A 24,556-nucleotide genomic window follows, 5' to 3' on the forward strand; every position below is an offset into this window, starting at 1 on the left:
ATCGCTCTCGGCGCGCGCTTGTTGTTTTTTTCCGTCTCACTCTCTCTTTCTCCGACATTCGAGCTTTTTTAGCCGACTTGCAGGCTGCAGAGAAAACATTTATTGTACGAATTACTGCTTTATTAGTTGAATAAACGCCGGCGATGGTGTAGCGCACCGAATGGATACGGTTTTACGCGTTATGTTTGTTGGACAAACTATGGAGGATCGAGAGCTGCGTGGGCTTTACGAGCAGATGGGGGAAAAAAACGCCGCGAGAGTGCATAGCTATGTATGTTTTTCATATTCGAAGAAATTTGTGTAAAGTGGGATGATGGATACGTCGGTTCTTGATAAATGGTGCGCGTCAAATTCATCAAAATGTCTGCTTCGAGAATTTCTCGACACTGGCGTGCACGCCGAGCTTCAAACTCGTCAATAAGGGGTGATACTGTGTTTGGGGAGTGAAATCGGAGAAAAAATCGCGATATTTTGTTGTCGGTATACGTACTCAAAACACTCGCAAAATAGTCGCGTTGAAGCTAAATAGAGGAGGAAGTCGGTCAATGTACCCGATTTGTAAGATTTCTTTAGGGATGGTTAAAAATAAATTCGACCTTTATATCCAGCGCAGCGCTATAGCCATCGTTTCCCAAAACGAATTACATCTTAATTCGCCGAGCGTGTGCCTCTGACTGACTTGGCATTTCCTTCCGCGACGTCCAATGCCAGAACGAGCCTCGTTAAATAGAAATCGCTCAAAGTTTGGCTCTCTTGCTGCCCGGATTATGAGGCGATTAGTCGCTCGCCTGTGAAGATGCCGCCGACTCGGCTTCCTCTTCGTCGGCCTTATAAAACAGCAGCGGGATGCATCGTGCATATATATCGGAATAGAGTCCGAGACACTTTATACTCGCGCAGACAACGCGAGAGACTCGCTTGCGCCGTCTTGAAAAGTAAAGGAGTCTAATTTTAGGTCGCTCGGCGAGCCCAGTGTCGTAGCTACTTAGCACGAGTGCCTATACGTGCGGGGAGATCCCTCGTTTTGTTTATAACCCGCCGGCGCAGCGCTAAGACCCGATACGTGTATAATATATCGGATTTTTTACGCGATAATCTGTGAATGCCCTAGCTCGAGAGTTTTGAAGGATTTATACATGCGCTCTCTCTCTCTCTCTCTCTCTCTCTCTCTCTCTCTCTGTGACAAATTTTTCAGTCATTTATTTGCGATATTTCACTGGTAGAAGTTTCAAGCGAGATTATGGTATTTTTGTTAAAAAATCTGACGTACGCAATTTAATAAATCACGAAATGAAGCGTTAACGTGCTTCACAGACGTTTAAATGTGACATCACTCAGTCTCGCGTCGAGTATAGCTTAATCAGAATAATTAAAAATGCCGCATATCGCTCGCCGTGCGTATATGTAAAAGTCGAATTCATAAAGCTTAATTTTGTGAATTGAATATGATTTTCAAGAGAGCACCGCGTGCCCAGTGATAAAATTTATTTCGGCTTCCTGTCGCCTTTCAGGACCAATCCATTGGGTCAAATTCGCAAATCCGAAAAACCAGCTCGTGCAAATTAAAATCATCGTGCGTTTAGTGTAAAGCAAAAGGGAAATTCCATAAGCTCGAAAAAGCAGCAAGGAGAAGTTCTGCCGATCCGACACATCTTCCGCTCTCCTGTCACCCAAAGATATATTTAAATCGCAAGCGCGCGAGTACATTCCATCAAGTGCACGCTCCTCCCGCAAAACAGTGCGCGAGTTCATCGCGATATTCAGCTTGTCCCAACGACGACGTATATAACCCAATCGAAACGAAGCCAAGCTCGAAATTGAAGAATCCTCGCGCGCAGCCTTGCAAAGTCGAGGGAGGAAAAGACTATGTATGCAAAGAGCGACGCCGCGATTCTCTCCCGCGGGAGAGAATCGAATCGGAAGTAATCATCGTAGGTGAAGCCTCCCCGAAATCCAACTTCTATCGTCGCGCCAGGAACGGCGCAAGCTTGCCGCGGGAAAAGTCGTAAACTCCCCGCGCTCGCGCTCCAGATGGGAACGTAAGCGCGCTAGCATATTATATTTCTGCATATACAAATCCCCCGCGATGGAAAGATCGCGCGGTGAGAGGTGCATTCTGCGTAAGTTTCGCGCTTAGATTTCTCTCAACCGGTATATGCTCGCTTCGCAGTATAGGGGGTCGAGCGATGCGAAAAAGAAAAGGGGCCGTATATAGAAGCTGCTTTCGCGTGCATTAAGCTCCGCGCGCAGCACAAAGCCCCATCGATTAAGCGCGCGAGCACTTGATTTATCATCCTCGCGAGGGCGCAGCTATACTCGAAGCCGCTGCTACCTCGGCTCTTGCTCTATTATAGTTTTTTCAACTCGCCACCCGATAGCACTCGATATTTCAGAGTCTTTTATGTTTACCATCAAGTGCTGCTGCGAGTGGCCTTCTTGACCGGAAAAAAGCCGGAGGGAGAGAGAGAGAGAGAGAGAGAGAGAGAGAGAGAGAGAGAGAGAGAAAGAGAGAGTTTACGTAGGCTCGATAGCCTTTGTGGGTCGAGCTGGCTTTATTCGAGCTTGTGGTGCAAGTACCGGTAGGGTTTTGTACTTTGGAATTTCGTCTTGCCCCGCTCTCCCGTGAATTTCTCCTCCTCGATCGAGTGGCTGTTATGCTTCGCGGCAGCATCGCTCGACGGTTTATTGCCTCCCGTGCGACTATGAATGCGAGCGAAAGAATCGGTGACGCATCGCCTTTATATTTCTATTACAGCGCGATTCCAGTGCTTGAGCTCGCCGCTTTTTAGCATGAGGTTTTCGACCTCGCCAGAAAAATTCGCTGGAGGAAATCGAAGGAATCACCGATCGAGTTCCCGCGGCGGCGCACAAACAAGCAATCAACTGGCCCGTACGTTGAGAGTCAAGTTTCTCCGTTGCCCCGCACTTTCGAGGCCGGCGAATCAGGAGTCAGCGTGCTGTGCGGTAGCTCGCTATTGAATTTCATTGAAAAATAGCTCTTTGACGGTCGAAGATAACCGCGAACGCCTCCTGTTAATCTCCGTGCGGTTCGAAACTTGCCGGAACAGTTAGCCATCGATTCGCGCGTACTTCCTCAGCAGCCGTCAGTTGTAAATTTGACTCGAAAGCGCTGGCAGCTTGGATACCCCCTCCCGCCCCTCTCTCTCTACACAAATCTCTGACAGTTAGCGTTATTTCATCATCTGACGGTGAATGGTCTGGTAAGCCAGGCAAGCCTGAATATCTCTTCTGTGAAGTATCGGCAAAGGGAGTCTCTCCTATCTTCGTGGGGGTTGTGTATCGTCCACCTCATGCTCCTTTCTTCCAAGGCTCTAACTTTATAGACCAGCTAACAACCTACATGCACAACTACTCCACGAAGGTTATAATGGGAGACTTTAATTTTGGCCAACTCTCCTCATCTGAAGACGCCAATTTCATCAGGGCCTTCATTGATGAAAACTCCCTTTCCTCTGTTCCCTATGGTGCCACGCACCACAAACAGGGTTCTGACACCTGGCTTGACTTGTGTCTAATCGATGAGCAGGATCGCCTGCTGTCATACTGGAAGACAGCCGCACCTTTCATCAACGGACACGACCTTATCACGGCCACTCTCGACGTACAGATTTCACGCTACGTACCTAACACATACTCTTATAGAAACTTTAAAGGAATCAGCGCCGAGAAGCTAAGGGACTTTCTTAGCACATGTGACTGGTCATCTCTCACCACGTCATCACTCGACGAAAGCATATCTATACTTAACGCTAACCTAACGAACGCCATCAATCATCTCGCCCCATTGCGGACTGTGACACCAAGATGACAACGTCACGCGTGGTACACCACGGCTCTTCGTGACCTTGTATCCGAGAGGGATAGACTTTACAGGCGTTTCAGGGACTCTAAGCTCGATTCGGATCTCCGCATTTACAGACTAGCTAGAGACTATGCTCATAAACAAGTCGAGGAAGCCAGGCTGAATTATTATTATTCACGCCTGTCTACCTTGACCGACGTTGCCGAGATCTGGAGAGAGCTGGAGAAACTTGGAATTTCTGCCACTAAGGCCCCATTACCATCCCGATTTACCACGGATGAACTCAACAGGCATTTCAGCGCGATCTCCAACGATCCGTTGGCCCCTGCCGTTGAGAATTATCTTCTCACCCTGGAAAATCTTGACCTCCCGGAACACTTCGAGTTCAGCATTATATCGGAATCGAACGTGTTGGCTGCGGTTTCGCACTTTGACACCCAGGCCAGGGGAAGTGACGGCATCCCACAGTTATTTCAAAAGCATTGCCGGTTCTCGCTCCCTTACTAAGTCATATTTTCAACCTGTCCCTGAGCGAACCCTGCTTCCCATCTGCCTGGAAATTGTCACTTGTGCGCGCACTCAACAAAGTCAGTTCACCAACAGCCGTGACTGACTACCGTCCGATTTCACTTCTCTGCTTTCTATCCAAGGTCCTGGAGTGGCTGGTGCACAGACAAGGCTCCTACTAGATAATTTTCAAACAGGCTTCCGCACTGGTCACAGCACTCAGTCTGGCCTAATTGAGCTAACTGATGATGCCAGGGCCGGGATAAACAAAAAGAAAGTAACACTCCTCCTTCTCTTTGACTTTAGCAAGGCGTTTGACACTGTGTGTCACGTCAGGCTCCTGAGAAAGCTATCCACCTTCGGCTTCTCAAAGCAGGTCATCCGCTGGTTTGCCTCCTACCTCACTGGGAGAGAGCAGGCCGTCGTTGGTGACAATAGCGAACGTTCCTCCCCTCGGCGTCTTAACATCGGCGTCCCACAGGGGTCCGTTCTGGGTCCCTTGCTGTTCGCATTGTACATCAACGACATCGGTTTCTGTCTTGATACCGATGTTTCCCATCTCATCTATGCGGATGACTTACAAATTTACAGTCAATGCCACCTTGAGGAGCTCGATTCTTTATCAAACAGGATGAGTGCTAATGCCGAGAGGATAATGGGCTGGGCTGCACAGAACAGGCTAAAACTCAATGTTAACAAAATCAAAGCAATTGTCCTGGGCTCCCCCTACTACATAAATGCACTACCTTCAATAGCTAACACCTACATCAACATTGGGGGTGCCCAGGTCAGCTTTGAATCTTCTGTGCGTAATCTGGGATTTGTGCTTGACTCTAAACTCACGTGGAAGGAGCACGTTACACAAGTGTGTAAGCGTGCTCACTCGCTAATGTACAGGCTTTACTTTTTCAGAAAAAGTACCAATCTCAGATTGCGCAAGCACTTAGTGCAAGCGCTCCTGTTTCCCTTTATAGACTACTGTTCTCTTGTATACTATGACCTGCCGCAGGAACTCGACTTAAAACTACAGAGGCTCGTGAACACGGGGATTCGGTACATCTATGGTGTAAGGAGAGATGAGCACATCTCCCTATACAGGCGGGAGCTGTAGTGGCTTACCACTGCCGGACGCAGGAAGTATTTCACTGCTTGTTTCTTACGAAAAATGTTTAACACTGCCGTACCATCATACGTACTGGCCTACTTCGACTTTCGCGTAGCACTCCGGCCTGTTAGGGGGGAAGTGAGACCTCTGGATATCCCTACTTTCGCGACGGAGACGCTGAGGAACTCGTTTCATATCAGCGCCTCATACCTATGGAACAACCTGCCATCACACCTCCGTAACACTACATCTATCGCAGTATTCAAGAAACTAAAGATTACTTTATAGAACTCGAAAGCGTATAAACACATAAACATCGTGTACACAGTCACGCACACGCACACACTTGTTCACTCTCGCTTAACCCATCTCCACCTCAGCATACTTTCACACTACACACCTACTAAAACAGATACCTCAAACTTATTATTTTTGTACTTTTACTACTCTGCTGTACATATTGAATCATACAACATAATGTACGTAAATAAAAATTAATTAATCTAATCTAATCTCTCTCTCTCTCTCTCTCTCTCTCTCTCTCTCTCTCTCTCTCCCTGTCCGCCAGGAGTTGGGTAAGTAAACTGTTGAGTAATCCTGGACTGCTGTCGGGAGAGCGACGCCCCCGCAAATATCCCTCGGTGAATCACCTAGCGAGCCAGATGTAACGTTGCGCGCATCCGAATCGCTCCGTGTACAGCTGATCGGCTGCAAGTGTCGAGAGCGTTGAGTGAGCGCTTTGCTTTTGCTACTGATAAGAAAATTGAAGAAGTATACGCATATGATATGATTCGAAAAAAAGTCCGAAGCCGGCGTGTGCAACCGCTTTTATATCGGCTGCAACTTGTCAAAAGAGTCCAGCAGCGTCTGCTTCTCTTCGCTCGCGGCGAACAAAGCTCGCGAGCGAGAAAAAAAGACACGATGGGAGTAGGGTGGCCCAGCCCTCCGCGGAGGGTGGTGGCCCAAAGAAAAGCAGAGCCGCAGCCATGCTCGTGCGCTGTACGCTTCTCAGCGTGCGGCGAGGATGAAGTGCCAGCCAGCCAGTGAAGTCCTCTGGAGAGCTTTCAAGTGCTCCTCTCTCGCTTCTCGCGCGGCTCTCTACATATTCCTTCGCTTTTCACCTCCTCTTCCTCTTCTCTGCTGCGGCTTCTCCTCTGCGCGCTTTCTTTCGAAGTGGCCCGCCGAAGTTGCAGACGGAAAAATTGAAAAACGAGAGCACCCTAGCTCGGGCTGGAGACAAAGAAGGAAGACTCACTTTTCTTATGGAGTGGACATTGGATACGCTGTCTCGCGGAGTGTCGAGCTTTTCTATACGCCCAGGTTAGAGGGATTTGACGAGGGGAGCTTGTCGTTGATTTAATTAGTGCGCCTCGTTATAACGAAGCGGCTGCCGTGTACAAGTCAGATTTCTCTGATGGATCCGAGAAGCAGGATAAAAAGTTCCGATTTTTCAGCACCGATTTTCTGAGAAAAAAAAGCTTTCCGCAAGCGATAATTAAGTCAGTTCTAATACCGACGGCTGCCGGCCTCTTACGTCCCGTCTGCGTCGGAAGCGTCCGTAACGATAGCTCGACCCCTTCTTTCGACGTCGAAGGCCGCATCGATACTATCCGTTTCTCGTCAGCGTGCGGAGAGGTTATGAAGAAGCAGGACGAAGAGTTGGAGAGAAGATATAGATACCTCCGGTCGATCGAGATAAGGTACATCAGGGACGAAAAACCGAACGGGAAGTTTGCGCCATCTCCGCGCTCTACCAGCCAGAAGTTTATACGCCGGATTTCTTATGATTAAAGTAACGGCTCCTGCACCTCCTGCGGCTTTGATATAAACCGAGCTCGCTGCGTGATTTAATTTAAAAGAAAAAGTCCAATATAAGCCGATGGCCACTTACATCAGTTTTTACGTTTCGATGTTCACGAAGTGTCTCAATATGATCTCGCTTTTCTTCGTTTATCTGTGAAATCAAGATCGGTATTGAAATTGCTCGCGGCGCCGAGAACGAATCGAGTACAAGGAAAATCGAGCAAAACAACTTCACCCCGCAGCCTAGAGAATTTCCACTCGGCGTTATTACAGCAGAACGCGCGGCAAAAATACAGCGCAAGACGGCGCGGCGGCCATTAATCGCTAAAAATCGTTGGCAGATTTTCTTCCTTCCTTCGGCTTCGCGGCGAAAGTAAGCCCGAGCGTCGGATCAGCGTCTGCGATCTCTTGCAGCCCTCTCTCCGGCGCAGATACACAATCAGAAAGACGACGGGCAGATAAGTAGGCGAAAGTAGATGAGCGGAAAAAAGCGGTATAGGTGGAGAGAGGAAGAGAGAGGGGAAAAAAACGAGAAGCTGCTTTGCCGCAAAGAAGAAGAAGAAGAAGAAGAAGCATCTCGGAGATATACGGCGGAGAGTATAAAAGCGACGGAAAAAAGCGAAGCTGCGCGCGACCTACAAATTCTGGCGCGTCGAGACTCTCGGCGTCATATTCCCCCGGATTCATTTCCTGCTTTTTACAACGAGAATTTTCTGTAAAAGTTTCGCCCGGCGCTTCTCACTCTCCATTTTTTTTACGGTACATATGAGTAGCTTCCAGCGTTTCTCCCTCTCTCCTTACACAGAAGGAGGGCCTTTCGGTGAAAGAGAGGACTTTCGTTTATTGAAAGAGCTGAATTTCATTCAGCGAGAGCGAAGAGCTATATACACGGAGAGAGAGAGAGAGAGAGAGAGAGAGAGAGAGAGAGAGAGAGAGAGAGAGAGAGAGAGAGAGAGAGAGAGATGGAGAGCACCTTGGCACTTTGACAGACGCCGGGGCAAATCTTTAGCCTCTTGTTCCGCGCGCGCGCGTGTGCGCTTTGGCAGTAGCGTCGCGCACGATAAACCTATATACATCGCTCGCTCCGTGTCTCTCTTCCTCGCGCGTCAACTCGTTTCTGTATCGCGCATCGCGCTGCTAATACTGATACTATACCCCGAGCGAGTATGCGGAAGCGCGGGATATATGATGCGCTTCTCTTTTCCTTCCTCCTCCACTTCGCAAGCTTCTCTGCAGCGCGTATGTGTGCGCTTTTCGCTTTTTCTCCCGCGCCGCCTCCGCCCGACTGATAAGATGAGAGGCGAGCTTGCAGTGCCAGCCAGTTTCCTGCAGCACACGCTTCCGCTCTCTTTCTCTCCGCGTGTGTTTGTACATCCCGAAATTTAATTTTCGTTCCGAGATGCCTTCTTTTTTGCGCCGCACCTGCACCTCTGACCCGTGGCTTTGCAGCGTTTCGCTGATGGAAAATATGTACACGTTGTACTCTGTGCTCTCTGTATAACGTATAACGCGCGCGATTAAAGCATCAAGCAAAGTCCTGTTTAGTGCGCGCAATAACCGAGGGCGTGTTAGCTTCGTCGGCGAGAACCGCGGAAGCGCTTCTATATCGAAGCCCACGATAACGCACAATAATCATCTTAAGTTGCTTGCGCGCGAGGATTTCAGTAATAGCGCAGCGTCTTAGAGGCCGCTTTATTTCGCGCGCCTGAATTATTGTCCTGGGTATTAGGGGAAATAAATGCCGCGCTCAAGCGCATAAACAGCGTGCGCGTGTACACTTGTTTGTTTGGAGACAGGTTCATCGTTCAGGATTACGTTATTGCGCCGCGAAATAGGCACGGCGGATTCTGTTTGCTCGCGCGGGCTTTGACGTTTGCTTATAGGATACCGCGAACGGCGGAACACAGAGCTGCGCTTCGACGTAGAAAAACCAAAGAACGGCACGCTCGCTCTTTTATTGCCGTATTTGATAGTGCAATATAAAGCCCGTTGTATCGCTGCGCTTGCGTACGTTTTAATTTATATACTTCTCATATAAGCCAGTATACAGCGAGCAGAGCTATTTCGTTGCATAATTTACGAGTTATATCACAGTCGCATCACAGCGGCTTCAGTCACGCTGCGACGGCTTTCGACCCTACTCTCTCAGCTGCTTCGCAGACGACGCAATTTTTACGACAGTCCGATGCATAAACTGTCTCTCTCTCTCCTCAAATTAAAATAAATCGGCACTGAGCCTCGCGGGACTCGCGGCGCGCTAGTAAAGCTTATTAATTCAAAGCGATACACAGCCCATCGAAACCCTTTACGCGACGAATGTTCGCGTGCGTACGCACTCGCACTTGTACGCTGCACATATCGACGTATGGCGGAGCACACAGTGCGGCATTGCAGGTGTCAATTAGCGCCTCGCGTGAGTTACTCGTTTTGTATTCACAATGCTAATTAGTCAGTCGAATATGTACCGAAAATCCCTAGCTCTCTGCGCGCGCCCATGTACACGCGTACGTGCTGCGCATTCGCCTCGCCAGCTGCCATATGCACCTAATTTAATGCGAGCAAACGTGCGGTAGTACATGCACGCATTAAATATCGCTCTCGCTTGCCGCGAGTTGTAATTCCGATCACGATTAGTGTTTTCGAGCTCGCTCTCTTTATTCTGACGCCTGATGCGTAATATGAAATTTTCGCTTCTTCATGCTTGTAAATATATGCCCGATTGAGGTGTATAATGAAAAAGCCGGGGGTATATTGAGCCAAAGCAAGCCGGTCAACGTATTCGTAACGAAGCGAGTTTTTATACCAGACAGACATGGTTCACTTATTAATGCAATCGTTTACAAATAATCGAACGCGATCCTCCGATGAACTCGCGTAAAAGCTTTATTGCGTGGTAGCACTTTCGAATTACCTGCCGCGCGCATCGAGCAGTAAAAGAAAACACGTGAAACGTGTGTTCGAAAGCGGAACATTACGAGGGAAAAAATACACCGAAGTATCGGTCAATTGAAAAAATGACGAGTTTCGATAGCAGGAGTGATCTCGACGCGCTGATGCACAGTATCGAAATGAATTCTGTATCGGTTATCTGCATAATTGACATCATAAAATCGTATAGTTGCAGCTGGCTCAGCGCAGAAAAAGACAGCGAATTTGTCGCTGCTTCAAACGTAGACCCCCGTGTGCTGTAGCACAGTCCGTTGAAGAGGTCATTCGTAAATCGGCCAATATGTAAGGCGTTGGACCAACTCCAAACTCTCTCGCGTCGTTCAAAATTGCAGCAGCCAATAGTAGCAGCGTCGTCGTCGCTCGCGCGCGAGAGGTAAAGGTCGTCGGACACACGGACTCTCTCTTGAGGCCGGCGCCGCGTTTCCCTCTTCTTTTCTTCCGGGGGCAAAGGCGACAATCGCGTTTGGCCGCTGGCCAGCAAACAGCGCCGCGCCGTTGTGTGCGTTCGTTTATTGCTCGATTCTCCCCCAGCTGCGTCTTCGTTTTATGTAGCCGTTATCGAGATAATATCTGCGAACTGCTCATCAACGACTGCTTCTTATACTCCTCTTGTACATTGTGCTCGCTATCGTCGCTTTTACGTTGAAAAGTGTCGTTGCGTACTTTTTTTCCTATCGCCTCGAGGAGGATCGTCGCTTTTTGTCGAACTATGAGAAGCGGAAGGAACGAGGAACGGAGAAGCTGAAGATTAATTGTTCGCGCGCTCGGCTCAGCGCTTCTTGCGTCCCGGCGGTGCGGTTCACGCTCCAAGTGCTCGAGAGACTTTTGCATCGAGGCGGCGGAATCGCGAATTATCGCAGAGCTACATTGCGCACTTTGTACTTCGAGTTATCGACTATACGATGAGCAGCTTTTGTCGCTCGAGAGTTTAACGGCGACGATTATACGACATGGCCAGCTGTCGCGAGCCCGTGATTTCGTTTGCAGTCATCGCGCGAGTTTTTGTTCAAACGCACCGGAGCGTAATTATAACTCGGCCTGCAGTGATTTCTTTGAGAACGTAGAAGATTTCGCGATGAAAAGCCGCGCAACGAGCGACTATAATAATTGGCGACCTATTAATAATTGCGCAGAAGTCATTATGCAGGTCGAGCAAACATCGCCGGGACTGTGTATGAGAAAGCGCGTGAATCAAATGCAGAGGCTGCGCGCTAATGAAGCCGGGGAAAAATGGACAATCGGCGAACGTCAAAGCGAAATCGCAGCGCGTGCAAAATCAATTGGACGACGCCGCAAGCCGTGATTTGCCGCTTGTTGTTTCCTGACGAGGCAACATTTTTTGCTGCTGGGATATTCGACAGCTCTCGTAAGTTCGCGCGAGTTATCCAATATCTAACAACGGAAAAAGAGCTTCGTGCGCGCAAGCTTGGGAAATAAAAAAAAAATACATGAAATAAAACAAAATTATCTGCTGGCCATCGTAAATCAAGCGATATATTCTCCAACGCGACGAATAAATCTCGTGGCATTATCGAACAAAAACTGGGGGAAAAAGCGCGGGCGGGCTCCCGAAAAAGCGAGGAACCAGTGCGCTGCACTCACACACGCAGAAGTAAGCTCGCAGCGACGTACGGGTAAAAATTCAAGCTTGGCGCGGGCGTTGCTCGGTGCAGCTGCGGCGATGTATGCACTGTGCGCCACTCGCAGCTTTCGGCCCGGTTTATGATCTAGCTCACTCTCTCGCCTATTTTTTGCTGTGGCCGCTGTTGCTGCTTCGCCCTTTCGGACGCTCATGCGAAGGGGGGCGTTTATCGCTCGGGCGATCGGTCGTAGGTAAGCTTTTTATCTGGTCGTCGCGTCACAGCCGAGGCCTTCCGATCGCGGCGGCCTGTGCCAACTCCAGATTGTGCGGAAGCAGGTACCGAATATAATAATCGCTCGGCCGGCCTACGACGCGTCGCTGAGATTCGGGGAAAAAGAGAGTGAGAGAGAAACTGAAAACTCGTCGTCTTATTCTATACTCGAGCGCGTTGACACAGTGCTTGGTTAAATTTTCCAGCGACGCAATTATACTGTTAAAAGTGTTACACTCGAAGCGGGTTATAATTATTACGCTCTATATGCTTTGCTTGAATAAACTACAAATGATATCGCAGTTTCTATGTATATATATAGTCGATTCCATTATCATGCCGACGAGCAAGAGAATTCTCAGAGCCATCGCGCTGACAAAGAATACAATAATCGCGCATATCGAGCTCTTTTGCGAGCTCTGCTTTGTACTCGGAGCGCAAACAAACGGAGAACAGTGCCATTTATCCCGGCGCAAAAGCAGAATAGATAGCCAGATGATTTTATTACAGCGCGGACGCGACCGCACAGAGATCTAGACTCTTCATATACACGCACGCTTATGACTCTCAGCGCAAGAGCGAAAGAGCTGAAAGCGAATCCAGGTTTATTCAGCGTCGGTACTCCCTTCCTCTCTCTCTCTCCCCGGTAAATTATATGTTTTGCGTGGAGCGACGAATCCGTTTTCAGCGGCGGCGCGCGCGCTATGTCCGGTAACTGCTAACGGCATCCGCCGCGCCGCGACCCCCCCCCCCCCTCTTCGTGCCTCGCCGCCGAAGAGGGAAATCCTATTTTGCGTAAATCTGCATTCGACCTTCGATCCCTCTCTCACTCTCTCTCCCTTTGTTCTCTTTTTTCCTTCCCTGCGTGGGAATTCCACGGCTTGAAATATATTTATCGTCGCGAAAATGCGGAATAGTCGACGGGCGTATGCAAATCTTGACTCTCGTTCGAGCAGCGCGCGCGACTCTTTTTTATCACTTATTGGACTTTTCGCTTTTCGCGCTATACTGTGCGGTGGTTGCTTTTCTCTCGGCGGCTGCGGCCCCATCGCGGCGGCGTTCTTTGGGTATCGGAGCGGAGGCTATTGTCCGCGCTGTACAGCTGCCGCAGAAACGAATGAGAGTGCGCGTAGGCCGCCGAACGAGTGGGAAAAGTGATAAAAAGTGCGCCCTCGGGATAGTCGCAGAGCGCGAGCTTGCGGCTGATAAGTAGAGCTGGATCGAAAAAGAGATTAAAAACTGATACGCCACAGTTATAGAGATGTATGAAGGCTTTTTATCTCGGGCGCTCTTTTATAAATATCCCGCATTTCAGTTATCGACTTTTCTTTTGTCACTTGAGTCATATTGACGTCTTTTAGTCGGAATGATTTTTTCAATTGAAATTTCGAACAGCACTCAGCTGGAATATCTGAACTAATACGTCGGGAGTCCTTTCATAAATCAGAAGCTGCGGCCTATGCGAGTAGAAATCTGCGCTTGTAGCCAATATTCCTATATGTATATAGACTATGTGACCGTCACCTCAATGGGACGAGTCATCGTTTGATCAGTCGAGCATAATGTGCACCTCTCTCCCGTTTCTATACGAATACACGCCGCGAATGCGAGCCACACAGTATTTACTGCGTGATCTTAGTCCATGTCGCGTCGCCTACTTTTCATTATCCCTTCGAGCTTGCGATTCGCGACTCGTCGTGTATGTGACTTTCCGGCTCTTTGTTCGCGAGAGGCTGTAGTAGCACCACGCCGACGCGCGAACGAGACAGAAAAAAATCCAATTCCTTAATTATTTTGCCGATATAATAATAGACTCCAGCTGTCTTTCTCTCATGAGCACTTTGGTATAATTAAAGCGTCCGTTATTGGTTGATGTTGCTAATCTTACCGTTGCTTGCATTTCGCTGGGAGGCGCACACTGAGAGAAAAGGGATTTATTTTTCACTATCGCACAGTCTCAGAGCATTGTTAAACGATAATTGAAAAAGAAAACAAGTATAATCGCAAATCGCTGGCGATTTTGTATCGATGAAAAGAAAGTTACAAAAATTCTAATAATTGGAGGCGTCTTTCTCCATGTTTTAATCTAATTTTCTATCGGTAGCGTAAATTTGGCCGTGTGTTGATAATTCAATGCGCAGCGTTCGTTTTTCGATGGCATCATTTGTCGTACACGCGCTTTTCCAGGCATTTCGATGCAGCAGACTGAATTAATGAATACTTTATACAAATTCGCGCGCGGACGTGAAACTCGACGATACACGGGTATTATTATACGCGAGGATATCAAGGCCGAATTGAATATTATAATGTTTCCGGCACGCGTTACAATGTTATTACATGAATTGAGAGGTGCCGTGGATGTCGGAGGTTATAAAACTCAAAATTATACAAAATCGCCGAAATTCGAGCGCGACGACATTTTCAAAAAGTTCAACTCTCGTTATGCTGAGCCGGCGGCGCCTGTGGCCTAATTACCACAGCCCAGAGCAGCAGATAAGCATGGAAGTCGGCTCTTTCACGAGTGGCGCCGCGCACATCGTTTCGAAATTAAGCCACGGCGATGGCGTTCTTTTACAGATTTACGCGACATCTCGAGCGTTTGGTTTTACGAGGAACCAGCCGAGCCCGCACGGTGTCATCCCTCTCGAGAAAATTGCGCGAGCGGCCACTGATGCCGAGCTTTTAAACTAATTGCTCCGATCGCACTGCGGGAGGGATATATGCGAGATACACACGAGATGCCTTAGAACGTCGAAAAGCCTGGATGGTCTGGATTCAGATTCCGCATGTGTGTATCGAATGCCGCATTTACTCTAGAAACGATTAGGCAATAGCTACTCTGATGAAAGAATTAATATTTTCGTGACAGTTGAAGCGCACATCTGGCGGATTTAAAAGATAATCTTCAGGAAGCGGAATTCCGCTCACGGAATCAACGTCGCTACGTCGCGCGAAATTCACGGCGGCGCTGCAGCTCCTATGTATAAAAGTCGTCCCGGGATATTTGCAATCGCAAACAAGCACTTATTCCGGATGCCATTATCTCAAGGAGCAGCGGGAAGCAAGACAAGACGAGAAGGAGGGAAAACGGAGGCGCAAACCGAGAGATAGATAAAAAGGGGGCGGAAGATAAGGAGCCGGAGAAGAGACGCTGCGTGGCAAAGTGCCCCTCTCGCCGTGGTGTATATAGGTGCGCGCGCAGTAGTGCAGTACGTGCGGGTATGTGCATGTATATTGTGTATAGAGAAAAGTAGCTGGGGCTTACCGTTTGTGTTGGATCCGAAGACCTCTTCGCGGCTGCAGAGGAACTCCATCCTTAAGCCAGTGTACTCTCGGAGGTGGCGAGCCCCTCGTTCGACACACGAGCTTAACTCTGTCCCGGTACCTCGCCACTGAGTCTCTTAGCTCGGATAACGTGACTTCTCTCACTGAAACATCAAAGGCCAAAGAGAATGCTCCCTTACTACACTCGCTCTCTGTATTTTCGCCCGCTTTTCTCGTCGTTCTTTCTTTTATTTCCGCGCCGTCTCATCTCGGCGGGGCGGACGCCGATCGCGCGCGCTGCATGAGGAAAAGTTTAGCGCGCTCACGGCCGGCGCCACCCCCTCCTGCATCGCGTGTCGCGGCAGTATTAGTTCGCTCCTCTTTTCAATATTGATCTCCGTGTATTCGCAAAAAGCGAGGCATTAGCGGCTCGCCCCTGTGTAACGGTCTCGGTAGTGCTGTACGTAAGCGCGGCTGGGATTGACAACGGTGCAGCTGATTGACGCTATGATTCGAATTTTCCAATCGCGAGCACGTTGTACCTCGTGTCGGGCCCCGGTTTGCACTATAGGAAGAACGCTGCTGCTATTTTCCTCAATATCAACCGGCTGCTTGAAGCGTCGAGCCGATATTCGGATCTTGTCTGGTGATGTGCAGCTCGTGAATAATAGCGTGATAAAGGATATTATCCTGGCGGATGATTGGCAGTTCCTTTTCTGTATATTTAACGAGTTTCGCTCGCTAGCTCATATTTCGCAGCCGTGAATAAGCTACGAGGACGGGGGGCTGCTGCCTAGACAATTTTGCTCGAATTTTGCAATGTGTATATGAGCTTCGAAAAGATCGATTGTGACGCGATTCAAGAGTGTTCGGCTGTTTGTTGTTCATTTTATATCAGAACTTATCGGGGCTTTTATTGGTCCTCGGCAAATCGAAAACAATATCGAACGCGCCGAATGATTTAATACGAAAATAAAAAAAAAACTTCTTAACTCTACTGAATTGCCCTAAAGATCGCGTTATTACCGAGAGCAATTCCGCTCGGCGACTTCCTGTTTTTCCACGGAAAGACCGAAGAAGGTCTCGAGACTTCCAGCCTTCTTCATCCGCCCTCGAAATAAATCGAAGGAAAACACCTCAGCCGCGCGAGACCAGCTCGAGTCACTCTCGACCTCCTTGTACTTGCTCTACTTCCAACTTCCAACTTTTGTTTCACATTTTCTTTTCGCGAGTTTGAAATTGAGATTAGCTCGTCGGGAAGATGGCGTTACAGATATGACCGTTGCATGGTTTCGATTAATTGGCTTTTGATTTTCGCTGAGCCGTACACAGCGCCGAAGAAAAACAAGATCGATAATGAGGTTAGCGGCGAAGTGCGGCTTCGCCCCTTGTGTTTTCGTTGCAATGAATCTTGGTGAGCATGAAATGTGAGACAAGTAAAATCTGCATCAGGTGCCAAGTTTGAAACAGGTAAGAGTTAAGGCTCGTGCGCGCAGACTTCGGTTAAGTAAATTTCACTTTCCTCAAACTTGCCAAAGTAAATTTCAGTCGGCATTCTTTTCTGCGCAGAAATTACATCGCGCACGCGTATATCATATACTCTCGCGAGCCTACTCTCTAATAGACATTATGCGCGAAGACAAATTTAATAGCGTAGTTAGGTTGCTCATCCGCTTTGTGCGTCGGATATTTATACAGTAGAGAGAATTTAATTACGCCAACGTATACGCGAATTTCACGAATCAAGAATAAGCTTTAATAGACGCACACGAAATTAATTCAGGCTAAAACAGTTGAAGATGATGAATGAGTACCGTAACTTCGCATGCTTTTCACTATAGCCTTCCGCCATCATTCTGCATTTGCACCGCAAATTTTCTGCGTTCATTTGCCACGCGTTCGCCGGCTATGTTCTCCTCAGTTTACGCGTTAGCACATCCGTGCATTCTGCATTCTTCGTGCATCGTAACGAAATGAGCAGAGCTTTTTACCAGTAAATCAGAAAAGTTATATAATCGAGTTCGACGAATGAAGACCTCTTGATTAAACGTTCGAAAAGAGCAGTCAATGGAAAAATGAACTCGGACCACCAGCTACGCAGGCAAACACGCAGGCGCAAACTTTCCATTCAGCGTCACTCTCTCTCTCTCTCTTTCTCTCTCTCTCTCTCTCTCTCTCTCTCTCTCTCTCTCTATCTCCCTCCCTCTCGTGACCGGAGTCGAGCAGAGAATCACTCCTGCGGTCAAGAGAGCCGGGCGCAAAAACGGTTATCTCGATATAGAGCGAGGAAAAAAGAGCTGATCGGTGGGCCAGAAGCCGTAGTCACAGCTCGCGTGAATCAAAGAGAGAGAGAGAGAGAGAGAGATAGAGAGAGAGAGAGAGAGAGAGAGAGAGAGGGGGGGGATAAATGCGGAACTGCGGTTTCGCGCAGCGCAACTTCCACCACCCGTTTCACTCGGCCTCCCTCAGGGCAGAGACCGCAACACTTCGCGAAACGCTATTTAACGATTAGCGCCAGCTTTCTCGCTTCCGCCGCTCCCTCCTGCCTCCCCTTCCCTTCCCCTCTTCCTCTCCACTCTCTTTTCCTACCAAATTCCAAAATTCAAATGCAAATTTCGCCCACGGGAGTCACGAACATAGCCAGCAGCGCGGCGTGTGTGCGCTGCAGCCTCGCTCGACGAGAATTTAAAGAGGGCCAAAATACACCTCGGCGTAAAACGCTTGTCCCGCTCCTCGGTTCCCCCCGTGAGACACAGAGACTCGGCCAGGCGTGAAAAACGAGCGCAAGCTCGCTCGAGCTGGGAGGAAAAAGGCTGCAAAATCGGGAAGAGAGAGAGAGAGTCGGCGCGATATTCCCGCGCACGACAATTACTTTGACAGGTCATTCTCGAGCCAGACTGCGACGGTACATTGCGAGTGAAGAGAGGAATTTCGAGAGGGCGAAGGTATGCGTAAACGCTTCCTTGAGCATTACTGTGAATGCCTGCACCTCTAGCTGTATTTGTATAGATGTTCCTTGGAAAGGAGGGATGCTGTGTTCGTTTTTCGGTGTGACTCGATTGCGGGGCTGGTTCTTCGTACATTCAATTTCCCTAACCACACGCGGCGTCGTCATAACAAAGTACAAAGTAATAGTAGACATTACAGAACTAACGCAGCAGTTCGCGTTGTATAACAGTCTGTCGCATAAATATGCGCAGAAACCTTTTTACTCCTGTTATTATGCTGAACGTTGATTACTTCGCGGAAGTTGCAATTAGAACGCGATGCGGCTTCTCAGAAATTTTTTCCCAGATGTTTACAGCATATTTTAAAATGAATTGTACTTTTCTAGGACATGCAGAGCTGAGCCACTTCCAGCTGTGAGTACATATTCATTATACTTTTATTATTGAAATGATTCAAATTCTATCCCGGTTCATACATAATTTTGTGATAAGTTCCAATATTACCGACTCTATTTTCTGACCAAACGATTTCATTTATTCATGGACTCAAAGCACACTGGCTTTAATTTAATCAAAACTATTAATTCGGCGAGATCGGAGGTCATCGCCTACGGACTCTATCTCCCTTGCAAAAAGCGCGGAACAAGCTCCAAAGAAGAAAAAATGCACAACACGAAAGTCCCGGAGATCGAACGCGCTTGTTTTCTAGCGCAGCGCGCAATCGCGCATACGCTTAGCTTGTCCCGCAGCAGCACGGCTGTCAGTTTCAGGTCGCGGAAACGCGGGCGTATAATTCGCTCGCGTCTCCTCCTCCTTGTCGTCATAAGCAATTCATTGCGTGCACACGGAGATCGATTGATTTGCGGATGAAAAAGCGCCAAGTAGCTGAAAAAGCCGGGGCAAAAAAGGAGCCTAGCTTAGCTGGTCAGGGAGGGTATCGACGTGGCTGAAGTTTTATTTTTTATTTTCTATAATTTATGTGTGCTGATAAATGATCGAGGTGGAACGATGAATATGCGAACGATTTAGTACAGTGCGATACATTCATCATTGTGCAATTCATTATATATTATTTCGAAATGTGCGTCGCGCGAGTTCCAGTGAACAACATTTTTTAATACAATACTGTTGTTTACGATTCAAAAGAGATTTTACTCTTCACAGACGTCGAGTGATTTATTTCCCTTTTTTCACCTTGCATATAGCATACCATCATTTTTCTATTTTATATGTTACACGCGCCGGGATATTGGAGCCGTATTTTTTTTTTAATCATTTTTGCAAACCAAAATTTTTCGAAGCTACAAACGCAAGAGCTTTTATTACGGAACATTCACTCGTAATTACTGAAAAGTTAATTCAATGTTTCTTTACGTTCGTCTGACTAGATTCGTTTATTACTACTGCAGCGGGTCCATTGCTCGCTGCTGAACAGCCGACGACGATTTTAAATTAAAACTTCGAGTTTTAAATCACACACAGCAAATCGAATCGTCCTCGCTGCAGTTTCCTTTGGTACGCAGTGTTGCCGTCGATGCATCTTGTTTACTTTTCGCGTTGATTCGTAATTTAGATTTTGCCGCGAACGATCTTGAGTCGAACCCCCAGCCTGCAAACGTTCGCGACAAACACTTTTTGCGCAGCAGCCGTGCTCAATCAGTGCGGCAGAGTTTTTGCTCACTTAACGACTCCAGCGCGTACGTACATAGATGTATTAATATAGCACGAAGGGCTCGCGAAGACTGGTGAAAAATGCTAGAACGCCGAGCCTGCAAGATCTCAGCGCGTTGCGGAGGGGCCGCCACAGAGCGTTGATTAATGAAGCCACGAACCGAAAGTGCTGCACATAAAATAACAAATAGCGCGCGTCACCGCATAAGCGCGACACGTCTCTGCGGCAGAGAGCTCGGCGTATCGTCCAGGATCGCGTTTTATCGCCCGGCACGCAACGAGTCCGCCGGCTTCGTGGTCTTGTGTGCATGTATAGGTCACCTCGATGTCTAGCGTACAGCGTGCAGCCAGTTTATGCTCTCTCTCTCTCTCTCTCTCTCTCTCTCTCTCTCTCTCTCTCTCTCTCTCTCTCTCTCTCTCTCTCTCTCTCTCTCTCTCTCTCTCTCTCTCTCTCTCTCTCTCTCTATCTCTGCACGTCAAAAGCATATTCCCTGGCTCTTGCGCTGTTGCGAGCTAATGCATTTCGCTACATAACGTACATTGCGTTCTTTTGCCAATTAGAAGGGAACATCAAGGCGGTGAATTGCGGAAACAAATTAGATGTAAACGGGTGTTTAAAGATTTTCGTCGCGTGACGTGAAATTGCTTCAAAATGCGTGAACGGCAAGCGAATTGATGATAAAATCGTGTACACGAAATGGGTGCATTGCAGAGTTAATTTGGTGAACTATGCAATTTCATTGAACGCCAATCAAGACAAAGCCATTACGGGCGAACTTCATTTGAAACACAGTAACGCTAAGGAGGCGTATATTCACCGTCCGTTTGAAAATTGGAAACTCCAAGCAACCGAGTTTCCAATAACAGCGGCATCGCTGCGCCATCGTAAAGACACCTACTTGTGCTGTACGTCTATATACACGAAAGCGAACCGCACCACGTCATATATCTCTGCCTCTCTCTCTCTCTCTCTCTCTCTCTCTCTCTCTCTCTCGCTCTCTCTATCTATCTCTCTACGCTCGGTGAAACAACAATTGACCGCGGAATATAATTGACAAAATTCAAGAGGCCCCGGCAAAGTTCTCTCAGCAATCATGCATTCCGAAAAGCAATGAGCTGCTTCGGCGTACGGCGTTTAATTCATCAAAACTCCGCCGATGTGTAGCGCGCATGCGTTGCGCCTAATGAAGTGCATATTGTGGAGAGCGAAATTGGTTCTATACCTTCGTAGCGTCAGTAGCAGTCTTTCGAGTGGGGCACAACTTCCGAGCTCGGGCTTTGCTGTCAAGTGTTGGACGGATCAAGGAAAATATTCAACTTATTGCACCAACAAAATCATAAACTAATTCTAATTCTAATTCTAATAAAGCTTTTCCGCGAACGAATGCGAAGCGAGTGGCTGCCGCATGTCGTCGCAGTGTACACGGGCGAGAAGTCCAATGATAAAGGCAATTATAACTTGAAATTCCGAGCGGGAGAAAGTATGTGATAACTAGTCGGAAACTATTACGTATCACCATACTGCGCGCTCATAGCAGTGTACGAACTTTCGCCGGTGGCTCGCCGGACACGCGTATACACTCTGCAAGCTCTGTATGGATGCAGTCCTCGATAAATTGCAAATAAAAGTCCCGAAGCAAAACATCATCCAACAACGATTCGCCTTCATTCCGCTGTGCAATTATTGACCAAAGCGAAACAATTCTCTCGAGCAATTCGGCACAGTGGCACAGAGACGAGAGCGCTGATCGCTCGGCTCGGCTGTATTATTGCGCGCGCGCGCGCGCAAACTTACATCCCGAATGCACAAATACTTGCTTCCTCTCTCTCTATCTGTATCCCGTGCATGCATAAACAAACAAACAACAAATGCATGACTCGCCTACACTTATGTACCGCGCGCGTGCGCATCACTCGTATATGTAAGCATTCACTTTTAGACGCACACCCGACAAGACTTCAATGTAAATATGTATATGCGTGTGTGCGCGAGCGCGATATATAGACGTGCGTAGGTATTCGCAGGGAACAGTAGCCTAACACTGAATAAACGGCTCCGCAGTGCAATGAGGAAAGCATTAGTGCATGTTAAGCTAAATAAACATAGCGCTATGCCAGAGCTCTTCTACGGGTCACAAGAGACCGGGAAAGGGAGAGGTATAGGGGGCGAGACGCAGAGGCTGCAAGCTTTCACCGACTGTGCTTCTACAATGGTTTAACGAGTAAAGTGGAAAGATCCTTGCGGCCTTGCTGGAGCCGCAAGCTCTTACATGCCATTATGCAACTTCGGGTCAAAGCCTTGAGGAGTTAGAGCTCGTTATTATCCAAAAACTATGAAACTAGCCTGTACAGACGTGTACAATATGTTTCCGAGTATAATATAGCGTCTCGTCGTTCGAAGTTTTCTCGAAAAACGGTTTTACACCTGCTAATCGCAAGCACGCGCTGTCATCATTATTCGGAGTCGTCGCGACGCCGGCTAAGGATCGTATTCAAGAAACTTCATGATTTCAATGGATCTTCGGCTGGCAGAGACGACAAAGCCAGCATTCAGACAACGCGCGTCTTCTCGATGCGCATCGCCGACAAACGAGCTGCAGCGAAATAGCGCATTGTCGCAATAGGACACAGCCCTTATCTCTCGGTGCGGAGGGCAACAGTCGGGGCCAAAGTAAGTAACTCAATGGCGAGCTTGCGCGCATCTTTAGAGGCTCAAAGCCGTGTTCGCTCGATATAAAGATCAAATGGCTTCGTTCTCCATCGCCTGTGCAGCTTTCAAGGCGGATCGCAATGACGTGCTCTACTGATGACATAGAAGCGTGTATTTATTTATACACGCAAACTATACGAAGATTGCAATCGCGGCGACGAGCAGCCACATCAGAGCGGCGAGAGTTAATTATATCTGGAAGGAAACCATGGACATTGTTTCCACGGGTATTATCCCGACAAGCATTGTCTCGGCCGAGACATTATCTAGGATTGAGTTTCGAACATCCTGATGCCGGAGGCGGCGCTGCTGCTGCGTTATAGCTACTGTTGCCTAATGCATTCTTCTTATTGGCTAAGCACTCCAATCAGCTGTCAAGTTACTGTGGACAATGACTTGGGGCCAGCACCGCAACCACCAACTAGCGGTTCTCCGAGGCAATAGCTGCAATGCAAGCGTCTTAGCTAAGACGTCTTGATGCCAAACTTGGCTTGGGCTTGTGCTGGGCTTAATCACAGCAATAGGGGAGCACTGGACTATCACGTTATTAATTAATTGCCTCGTAGTGAAGACACCCGACTGTAGAGTAAATTCTATCTCTCGGATATATCCATTACAGAAATCAGTCATTATATAAAACAATGCAGGGATTCCCGCCGTTTTGAATTTCGCATCGGCATTACGAAAGAGTCTCCGGTACGAACGCTCGCGCAACGAACCTAAAGTATATCCGAGAGCCAAGTTAATCCTATCCCGCGTGTATAAACGTTCTCTCATCTTTCTCCGCAAATAAAGCGGGCGGCTTCGCGAAATGAATGACCGCGCGGCCGCGCTCTCGAAAATATTATCCAGCATCAGAGCCACGAGGACACGAAAATACCAGCCAGAGAGCGCATGCGACGCGATGGCAAAATGGCCGCGAATTGATGGAATCAGCGCGCGAGAACTATGAAGCTATATGGGGGTTTTCACGCTCTCGCGAGTCTTGTCCTCTTCTCGCGCTATATATCGCGGGCGAAAGTTTCATAGCCACACCCTTCAAAGGAGAGCCGGCAGCTAGAATGCAAATAACGCCTTCTCCCTCTCACTCGCTCACTCATAAATTCAGCAGCGCGGCGTCGCTGACGTCACGATCAAGTTGAACGCTCGGAATACTGCGACGAGCGAGCATATGAATAGCTCGGGCGAGATGCACTCCGAAATGCGGGATAATCTCATATCGTATACTACCAGGCGCGTTAGTTTTTTCCTCCTATAGATTTCACAGTGACAAACAATAGCTAGTGTGCAGATATATTATAGAAAAGCATCGGGGCTGTTGAGTGAAAGAAATCAACGCCTCCGCGCTCCTTATCGCAGGCGTGCGCTCGTAGTCAAGGGCGTACAACACGGCAGTAAGTGCGCGATCGAGTACACATAGTAAATCTCTGCTGGCTACTCCCGAAGTAGGTACTTAACGTTGCTGCACGGCGCCCGCGATGAGCCGTTCGACGCGCGGCCGCTAATCTCGAGCACAGGCGGCTCGTCGGTATATACACAGCTAGCGGCGGCGCACACGGAATCGATTAAGCGATTGACGCGCCGCGTTGCCGCATCACTCGATGTTTACAACCCTTCGAGCACGTAAGTGGCGTTTAAATAATAGATCGGCTGTACCTACGGCCTTGATTCGACGAGTGCGCACGAGAGTAATCGGGCAGGCGTATTCCAGGTGATATCTGATCTAAAATAAACAGAGACGATGTGTTACGGTCTCGAGCATTGCCAAAAAGCTGCTTGTTCGGTTACTGGGTTTAGCCTAAAATAAAAAGAAAAATGAATCATGCATTCACGTTGTTTTGGAATGCGAATTTGGCTGCGTGCACGACAATCATGGATTGTTCGGGGCCGCTTTTCCCCTTCCTCGATCAAAGATCGGAA

General features: G+C 48.3%; 1 protein-coding gene across 2 annotated transcripts in view; it reads right to left on the reverse strand.

Annotated features, from left to right (window-relative positions):
- Positions 1–24,556, reverse strand: part of LOC103316435 (protein vein) — a 278,093-nt gene that overhangs the window by 162,626 nt on the left and 90,911 nt on the right. For both annotated transcript variants that reach the window (XM_031928950.1, XM_031928949.1), the window contains exon 2: positions 15,309–15,471. In XM_031928950.1, coding sequence (XP_031784810.1) covers positions 15,309–15,471 — 163 coding nt within the window. The remainder of the gene's footprint in view (positions 1–15,308; positions 15,472–24,556) is intronic.

This window comes from Nasonia vitripennis, chromosome 4 (genome assembly GCF_009193385.2).
Source record: "Nasonia vitripennis strain AsymCx chromosome 4, Nvit_psr_1.1, whole genome shotgun sequence".
In the NCBI taxonomy this organism is placed as follows: Eukaryota; Metazoa; Arthropoda; class Insecta; order Hymenoptera; family Pteromalidae; genus Nasonia; species Nasonia vitripennis.